This window comes from Lupinus angustifolius, chromosome LG14 (assembly GCF_001865875.1).
Source record: "Lupinus angustifolius cultivar Tanjil chromosome LG14, LupAngTanjil_v1.0, whole genome shotgun sequence".
NCBI classification, from domain to species: Eukaryota; Viridiplantae; Streptophyta; class Magnoliopsida; order Fabales; family Fabaceae; genus Lupinus; species Lupinus angustifolius.
The window spans coordinates 7,777,693-7,788,091 of NC_032022.1; the positions used below are offsets into that span (position 1 = coordinate 7,777,693).

The following is a 10,399-nucleotide window of genomic DNA, read 5'->3' on the forward strand; positions in this document are numbered from 1 at the left end:
ACTCTCCATGGTCATAGGTACTTCTTGACCATTGTGGATGATTTTAGTAGGTATACATGGGTTTATCTTATGACAAATAAATCTGAGGCAAGAAACTTGGTGCATAACTTTTTCCAGCTAGCCAACACCCAACACAATAAGAAGATCAAGGTCATTAGGACCGACAATGGCTTGGAATTTATTCAACCCAATTTCTATGATCAACTTGGGGTCATTCATAAAAAATCCTGCGTTGAAACACCACAACAGAACTCTGTTGTTGAAAGAAAACACAGGCACATCCTAAACATCACTCATTCCCTCCTCTTCCAATCTAACATGCCTAAAGCTTTTTGGGGTTATGCTGTCCTCCACTCTATTCATCTGATCAACAGGTTGCCCACCCCTGTTCTTAATTCTAAGTCACCATATGAAGTCTTGTTCAACAAGCAACCTGATCTTAGTTACTTACGTGTGTTTGGATGCCTTGCTTACGCTTCCACCCTAACCAATAATAGAACCAAGCTTGATCCTAGAGCAACCAGATGCCTCCTCCTTGGTCATGCCATTAGGACTAAAGGGTACCTTTTATACAACTTGCACATCAGGAATATCTTCTTGTCTCGCAATGTCATCTTCCATGAGCATATCTTTCCTTACCAAGTCATATCCAATTCTGATCATGAGTCTGCCAAGATTGAAGGTATCCTATCCTTGCCTACAACACCATCACCTTCCCCCAACCTTCCCTTTCATGATGACACCATTATCAGCCAAACCAGTATACCTTGCATTGACTCTTTCAACCATACTCCTACTCCTCCAACCTCACATATTCCTCATACTGTTGAAGCTCCCACCAGAAGGTCCCTCGGGTCCATACACCCACCTAGGTACCTCCAAGACTACCATTGTAACTACTTGAACTCTGTCCCCACTTCACAACATCAGAACATTAAACACCCTCTTGAACATGTCCTATCCTATAACACCATATCCACCAAACAGTTAAATTTCACTTTGTCCATCACTTCCCATATTGAGCCAAAAACCTATAATCAAGCCACAAAATCCACTGATTGGGTTAAGGCCATGAACAATGAGCTTGCTGCTTTACAGCTCAATAATACTTGGACCCTTGTTACCCTTCCACCCAATAAAAGAGCCATTGGATGCAAGTGGGTCTACAAACTCAAATACAATGTTGATGGCAGCATTGAGAGACATAAAGCACGCCTTGTTGCCAAAGGGTACAATCAAACCGAAGGATTGGACTACAATGAGACTTTTGCTCCTGTCATCAAGCTCACCACCATTAGATTACTGTTGGCTTTGGCTACAACACAAGGCTGGACTTTACACCAGCTTGATGTCAATAACGCCTTCCTTCATGGGGACCTTGATGAGGTTGTGTATATGACCTTACCCCATGGTGTGCATAGCCCCAAGCCAAATCAAGTTTGTCAATTACATAAATTCCTTTATGGCTTGAAGCAGGCTAGTAGGCAATGGTTTGCCAAGTTATCGTCCTCTATTCTTTCTTTGGGATACAAACAATCCCAACATGACCACTCTCTCTTTACCAAAAACAATGCCAATTACTTCACTTCCCTGTTGATCTACGTTGATGATCTAATATTGGCTGGAAATGACACAAGTGAAATCCAATCTGTCAAAGATCATCTTGACTCACAATTCAAAATCAAGGACTTAGGACACTTGAAATATTTCCTAGGCCTTGAAGTGGCTCGTTCTAAGCTTGGCATCACATTATGCCAACGGTAATATGCCTTGGATTTATTACATGACACTGGCTTTCTCACTTCTAAACCTACTCCAACACCCATGGTTAAAACCAATCATTTGCACCAAAATGACAGTGAGCTTTATCATGACCCTGTATCCTACAGACAACTTGTAGGTAGGCTTCTTTACTTGACTAACACCCGTCTTGATATTACTTTTGTTGTGCAACAACTTATGCAATTCATGGTTGTCCCCACTGTCTTACACCATAAAGCCATGACTCGTGTTCTTAGATACATAAAGGGAACACCTGGACAGGGCCTCCTATATTCTCCTACATCCACCATCCAAATCAAAGGGTTTTCTGACTCTGATTGGGCCACATGTCCTGACACTAGGAAATCCATTTCTGGTTATTCCATGTTCCTAGGAGACTCACTTGTTTCCTGGAAATCCAAGAAACAGAATACTGTTTCTAGATCATCTTCTGAGGCAGAGTACCGTGCCCTTGCCATTGCATCTTGTGAAATTCAGTGGCTAATATATCTCCTCAATGATTTTCAAGTTCTTTACAAACACCCTGCTTTATTATATTGTGATAACAATTCGGCAAGGTACATTGCTGCCAATGCTGTTTTTCATGAATGTACTAAACATGTTGAGATTGATTGCCATGTTATTAGAGAAAGACTAAACAACAAACTCCTTCATTTATTACCAATCTCCACTTCTGCTCAAGTAGCAGACATTATGACCAAACCATTGGAACCTACTCTCTTCAAAAACAACTTAAGCAAGCTGGGAGTGATTAATATACATCTTCCAGCTTGAAGGGGGGGGGGGGTATTAAATATTGCCTTGCTTTTGTCTACTAACACTTGGCCCATGGTTTAAAACATGAGGCAATTCTTTCTTTGTTTGTTTGCATTGCAGATTGCAGATGCTTGGGCAAGCTTCCTAGCTTTGGTTGGTTCGTGATCAAGCCTTGGTTGATAGCACATTATTTCTTCCTTAGGATTGGCTTTAGTGGCAGAGTATCTCTGTTTTTAAGCACATGTTAAAAGTGCTTCAATTAGTTTGTTAAGAAGTAGTTGCATTCAGTTTTTCTGTTGCTTTCCTTCCAAGCAAGGCCAACTGATATAAGAGTATGGTCATTGCTTTAGTTCTTCAACCAAGAAAACATTCTACTTCTTCAAAATACATCAATACACAACAAAATCCTTTAACCACTACGTGAGAATTGTATTTAACATCGCTCATTTAACAACGTTCATTTAACAACGTTCATTTAACAACGTTCCTTTAACAATACTTGTGTGTTGAACGCTATAAAATGTAAGACAGAAGAGAATTAAGAACGCTTATTGAAGCAAACGCTGTTAAAGTCATACTTCATATATTTACGAAGAAAGCTTTGTTAAATGTATTATCTTTAGCAGCGCTTATTGAAGAAAACATTATTAAATGTCATATTTCATATATTTAACAACACTTCTTCAATAAGCATCGTTAAATGTGTTATGTTTAAAAATGTTTGTTGAAAAAAACGTTGTTATATGTGTTATCGTTAACATCGTTTATTGAAGAAAGAGTTGTTAAATGTCATACTTCATATATTTAACAACATTTTTTCAATAAGCGCGGTTAAATGTATTATCTTTAACAACACTTATTGAAGAAAGTGTTGTTAAAGGTCTTCATATATTTAACAACACTTCTTCAATAAACGCTTGTTTTAGTGAGCGAAAATCTTTTCAAATTTAAAAACAAAACCTCACACAATAATACATATATAACTCAGTTTATTATTTCTCTTATTTTTCTTCTTCTCCACAAGTTACAGTTTTTTTTCCTCTTGTTTTTAGTTTCTCTCTTCAAGCAAGTTATTGATTTCTGGTTTTTTCTCTTCAAACATAAGAGAAATCGTTATCTTATTTTAGCTCATTTATTTCTCTCTTCACTAATAGTGTGATCTTTATTTGTTGTGAAGTTATACAGCTACGGTGTTCTAGGTTTTTGGCTATATTTCACTAGTTTAGAAGACATGGTTTGAGTATAATGATAAATTTTCTTTTTCAATTGTTACTAATTTTGTATTTTTTCATAACTTTTGCAATTTATTTAGAGATGTCATTTTTTTATTTGTACTTACAGCTTACATTGATCATTGAGGAATACAAGAACACTTTGTAAGGACATGCACATTGGAGGAGAAAGAATGAACAATATGCATAAGATCTCATTACTCGTATGTTATTATATAAAATTGGAATCTGTTAAGGTTGAATGAAGCTGGAGTCGTTGGTGATTTAACAAATCTATTATAAATATGGTGGAGTTGGACATGTTTGTCATGTATTTGATTGAATGTGTGAGAGATACATTGTCCTATTTATAAAATAGACATTTACCAGTGCTTGCTTCAGTGACCGCTGTTAAATATCTACTTTCTACGACATTACAAAAACGCTATTGAATATAACCTTATGTACTAATACGTTCCACAGAAAGTGTCACAAAAACACTATTAAATGACAATTTTAAGCATTGTTGCTTTGCTATTATGACATAGTGTATAGTAAGTGTTTATAGCATAATAGCATAATGATTCCTTTATGATTCATACATAATCAGATGTTATACTATATAAAAGTCTCTTTTTGGAGTATAAATATTAAACTTCTTTTATTTGAATTTGAGCATCAAAATTTTGAAATCATTCAAATTTATGTATATCTCACTGTTACTTTTTTTTTTCTTATTTTCTTTATATATACATTTTTCATTATATACTATTGTCAATTTGAGTACAACTTCTCTCCTACACTAGAATAAGAGGAGAAAGATAATTTTTTTAATTTTAACTTTTTATCTAAAAATAACTTAAAATTATAGACATTAAAATTGTTTTTCTCATGTATCACAATTCTCATCTAGCACTACAAAGTTTATCAATATTTGATATTTTATACAAAAAATAATTGTTTGAAGACGTACCTATGTAGAGACAATTAATAAAATTTTAACAATATATTAAAGTTTAATTCTTATTCAAATTTAATCTAATAACACAAAAACATTTACCTCTAAATATGATGTATTGAATAGGATAAAGATATTCTCTCAAAACATATTTTAAAGTCTATCCCAACCCAATGACAATAATATAAAAATAGAAAAAATAATAAATATTTAATTTTTTAACTAACATGATATATTTTGATCGATAATGATTTAGTTGATAACATGTTTTAGAGTTTGGACCAAGAAATCTTTATCCGTGATGATGTGTCTATACAAAAGTGTTTTCTCCTATCCATAACATAATTATTAGGTCACGGTCCAAACTCTATCCCCACACCGCTAGGAATGCAACAAACAATTCGCTAGCAGTTGACCGGTATTGGTCGTTTTGGAATGAGAATTTATTATTCCCATATATGTCCCCAAGCCTATTCAAACCAATCACAAAAATACAAAAAATTATGAAAGTTTAATTTTTTATCTGATGTGGTATATTATAATTAATTTGGGACAGACTTTGAGATATGTTTTAAGATAACAGATTTTCCATCCGTATTCAGCAAAACAAATGTCAATTTTGTTAAGATTCCTTTCCATATCCTTGTTATTTCATAAATATTCTGCATATAAATCAATGGAATCAATAAGGTTTATTTTTTATTATAATAATCTTTTTGGGAAACGCGAGCCAGATATTAAATCAGAAAATATCTTGTATTATGTTTAAACGGTTAAACCATCCAGTCGGAATGAGTGATTTCATATATAATTTATCATTTTTATCTATGAATATATAGTTATATACAAAATACTATAATTAATAATCATATTGAAATAACATATTTCCATCTTCTTTTGGACTGAAGTAAACCAAAATATTAGACTAGTGTTCTATTATTTTTTTAAATTTAAGTGAACTGTCCGATTAACTTCCCAAGGTTTTCTTGTTCAACCAAATTTAACATGGTGAGACTGAAATTTCTTTTATTCAAAATGGTCCAACCTTTCATTCGGTTAAGATTACAAAACATAACGATTTTCAAGTCCGGTTAATAGTAAAACCGATTTGACCATCCAGTCTAGTCCAATTATCATAACACCAGATTAAAGTGGTATTATTTTCTTATTATATATCATTTTCAATTTTTCTCTTGACAGTACCTGTTCTTTCCTTGAAAACAAGAATATAAATAATAATAATGAATGTTATTATGGAAATTAATAATGATAATGAAGCAATAACTAAAAAAGGTGCATATTATTCTAGGTAAAAATTTATATGTATTCAATATATTAATTATAATTCATTTATATTATATTTTTCAAAAAATCAATAATAATTAAAATTAATAATATATGATATAATAACTATATATAGAATTAATATTGTTAGTATATATATTTTTATGATATGGAAATGAGTATTATATTGGGTCAGTGTGACACAATCATGGTACGTGGTTCTTATCTCTTCGGAACATTCCCGGCAATTTCATATTAAACATAGTACATCTTCAACACAACAAGGAAACAACCTCAACGCGCCAATTACCATCTCATCTTCTGTCTATAAAATACCACTATCACGTTATCAAATGTCTCATACAATTCAATAACCTAAATACCTTACCACCCCATATATTACAATTCCCATATTACAAGTTAGTTATTGAAAATTCTACCTTTTAGTTCAAAGCAAGTGCTTGTGTATTGTGGCATCATTTTTTCTTTGAGATTTGTGCTATTATATGTCTAGGAAGATGAGGAGTGACACACAATTTGAGCGTGTACTTAGATATTTTGATGAAGATGGGGATGGCAAGGTTTCACCTTCTGAGCTTAGGCACAAGCTAAGTATGATGGGAGGGGAGCTTTTGCTGAAAGAAGCAGAAATGGCAATTGAGGCTTTGGATTCAGATGGTGATGGGTTTCTGAGTTTGGAGGATTTGATTGTGTTGATGGAATCAGGTGGAGAGGAAGAGAAGTTGAAGGATTTGAGAGATGCTTTTGAAATGTATGACACTGAAAATTGTGGATTTATAACACCCAAGAGCTTGAAGAAGATGCTTAGAAGAATGGGGGAATCCAAGTCCATTGATGAATGCAAAGTGATGATCAATCAATTTGATTTGAATGGGGATGGAGTGCTTAGCTTTGAAGAATTCAGAATTATGATGCAATGATATGCCTGTATGTATGTTGATTATGTATAATGTATAGTTTTGGAGAGTCATAAGGTGGTCTGATGGTGAAGAGAGAGTGGTCTTAAGGAATGGAGTTCAGGAGGTTGTGAGTTCGAGTCCTACTATCAACAAAAATGGGAGTTATAAGGTGGATAGATAGTAGAGTGTAGGAGATTGATGGTGAAATCTTATCCACTAACAACTAACATACTAATAATTTTCGATAAAAACAAAATGTATAGTTTTGTGAGGGTTAACTTTGTTGCAAATTCTGTTTAGCTGCTTCTCAATATAATGGCGGTTCCACCCACAAATTGCATTCTCTACTACATTACTTTCATGTGAAGGTAGTAGTTTCTTATAATTAGAGGATATTGTTAGAAATTGTTTCACGATAGCATAACATAAACTCAAATAAAGACTGAAAAGAATGCAACTTGAATGTATATTGAATGAATTAATTGATTGATGAAAGTACAATGAACTTTTAACTTATATAGACTTGTAATACTATAACTGCTTAATAAACTTCTCGGTCTAAATTCCAACTGCAATTGGAGCCAAAAGTCTAAAACTAAAATTGTCAACACTAGAACAAAATACTGCTCCCACAATAATTATAAGTTATCCAACTTCCTCTGTTTCTAGATCAGTTTTGTGGCTAAATTCATCTATAGTCCTTATATTAGGATATAATTTATGCCCAAAAACCAAGTTTGGATAGAGATTATAATAATGAGAAATAAATATTTTATAATTTTAATCTAAATTGTTCTTGATCATAGGATTATTGAGCTTCAGACACTATTGATCCAGATAGATCAATATATGTGTAATGATCTTTATTAGATAAAGATTAATAGATTTCATTTGTTAAATTACACATATAAATGGTGCATATAGAGATATGACCATTGAACTGACTCAAAGGAGAATTCTTAATGGTTAATATATTATCTTTGAATTGTCAATAGGATTTTCTTATGAAGAAATATATATTTTCCTTAGACTTGAGATTACCATAGTAACTAACAAGTTATTTATTATATTTTGATATCGGACACCTAATGTCTTATGATATTAGTTGAATTGTTATGAGTATAATTAAATCCTTGTAGAATTAATGATTAATCAAGAAAGAATCCATTACTCATGGTAATGAGTTTGAGCTCTATAGAAATAAAGACTTTGACCAAGGGTAATTGAATGAATGAAGAAATGAGTTTCTTCAGTCATTCACTACGAGTTAACTTATTAGAATTTGACAATTATACCATATTCTAGAGTTAATAGAGAGTTGTAAAGATGGAAGAACATATTATATTAATCTTCTAATGGTTCTAAAGTAAAAGATATTAGTTCATTACTATCTGGTCGTTAAGGAGTGTTTCTAGATGTCAACCTTGATTAGTAAATTAATGAGTTAATTTACTACCAGTTTACTAATGAACCTACGAGGTCACATACTAACAAGTGTTCTGATTTTTGTTGGGCGAGAAAATATTTAAATTGAATAGTTTAATTTTGTATATTTACTTTTAAGTGAAATATTATTGTATTTTTTGCTAGCACAAAAAATACAAAAATATTATTCAGTTATCTTTAATATAATTATGTGAGACTTAATTATAATATTTCAAAGGTTTAAAACTGATAGTCAATTTTGAAAACCAAAAACCAAAATTTATGCTAAATTAATGTGTTGTTAATTGAATCTAAATGGATTGAATGAGGTTTTTGTTTTATATTTACTAGCATGTCGACCCGCATTCTTATTTTTTTTATATAAGTGTATAAGTATAAAAAATGAAATATATAAATTCAATAGAAAATGTAAATTTCTCGTGCATTTAATAATCATTATTGAGTTTTTGGATATATTTTTTCATGTGCTACTGTTTTATTTTTGGGTTGAGAAAGAGAGAAGATAAAAAAGAATGTTTAGATAAGTAATAATATATTGATGAAAAAATGAAAGCAAAATGTGGAGGTTTCCATTTATTAAGGAGAGAAGTTAAAAAGATTAAAAATGGAATTTAGAAATTATACCATGCATGGTGGTTATTACTTGTTTTAGCTTTATTAATAGTATAGATAAACCAAAATTCATGATAAATAAATAAGTTGTTAGTTGGCACTAAATGGACTGAAGGATGTTTTGGTTTTATATAAACCAAAAGTCACGTAACCTTCATTGTAGAAACTAACATAGGCAATATACAAAGAATCATATTGTTTTCTTTCAATCCTTTCAATTTGGTTTTATTTGAATTGAATTTTTGCTCCACGTATGAAGTGTTGATACAACAAGGATTGATCTCGTGTGAATACGCGTGTATGACTTTCATACTTTTGAAGGAGAACTTTTTCTAAAGCTATCGCAATCTCGCGAGGTATTTTTTCAAATATTTTTGTCTACTTATTATAGTGTATGCATATTTTGAATACAAATATATGAATTATTTTCCACTGTGCATGTTTTGAACACGCTTAATATTACTGTGTTTTAATTTATGCTGCAATGTTAATTGGTTTTTTTAAAACTCATTAAATTATTGAGACAATGATGACTTGAACGTTTTGGGTTGTGAATATTTTTTTTATTTCATGACATGGTGATTGCATTAATTATTGAGACTGAGATATGAACAATTCTTAAAATTATTCAATCCCTTAAACTTTATTGAGTGTAAAATGCAAATTGGTGGACTGTGACTTTTTTATTCAATGTGTTGAATGTTCTTAATTTTTATTCACACACTGATTATTTTGTTGATTTGATCACATAGTCATTGACTTTTACATTCATCACATGACTTGAATGTGTTGGATTGTGTAGAGTTTTATGAAAAACTAAACAATCCTATATAAAAGTTTGTATCTAGCAAATATATTTATTGAGTTATGTTATTAATATTTTAAATATTGCATCTACAAGAGTGTAGAAATCAATATGTGTTTTTGTTAATATATAATAGTTATATATGAATGTGTTTAATGATATAATTAGAATATTGTGACATACTGAATATATTGGCTTTCGTTGTTTGCGTTTTTTCACTCAATGATTGGGTTTTAATTCACAGTGAGTGAATTGGTTTTTGTTAACGTGTTGATTGTCACACTAATAAAAAATAAACATGGGTGAGTTGGTTATATGAGTCAGAGACATATGAATAAATATTTACAAGAATATATTAGTTTACAATATATGATTTAATAGTTATTAATTAATAATGATTAATTAGTATACTAATATATAAATTAGATTTATATATCACAGTTACAAATTCCAGAATATATATATTTGTATATATATTAATCATAAGTTTCATGTGATGGAAAAAATATTTTAATGTATTTAAATTTATTTTGTATAAGATACATTTTTTAAGAGTGTGTTAATTATTTAATTTCATGAGACGATCTGACTACCAGATGACTTGTAATTAAGATGATTAACATAG

At 31.2% G+C, this 10,399-nt stretch overlaps 2 protein-coding genes across 2 annotated transcripts; both read left to right on the plus strand.

The window, feature by feature from the left end:
- LOC109326345 (uncharacterized mitochondrial protein AtMg00810-like) lies at positions 1,825–2,556 on the plus strand. Its single transcript, XM_019559036.1, has one exon. The coding sequence runs from the start codon at positions 1,825–1,827 to the stop codon at positions 2,554–2,556; it is 732 nt and encodes a 243-aa protein (XP_019414581.1).
- On the plus strand, positions 6,377–7,246 carry LOC109326486 (putative calcium-binding protein CML19). Its single transcript, XM_019559186.1, has one exon. The coding sequence runs from the start codon at positions 6,498–6,500 to the stop codon at positions 6,930–6,932; it is 435 nt and encodes a 144-aa protein (XP_019414731.1). The 5' UTR covers positions 6,377–6,497; the 3' UTR covers positions 6,933–7,246.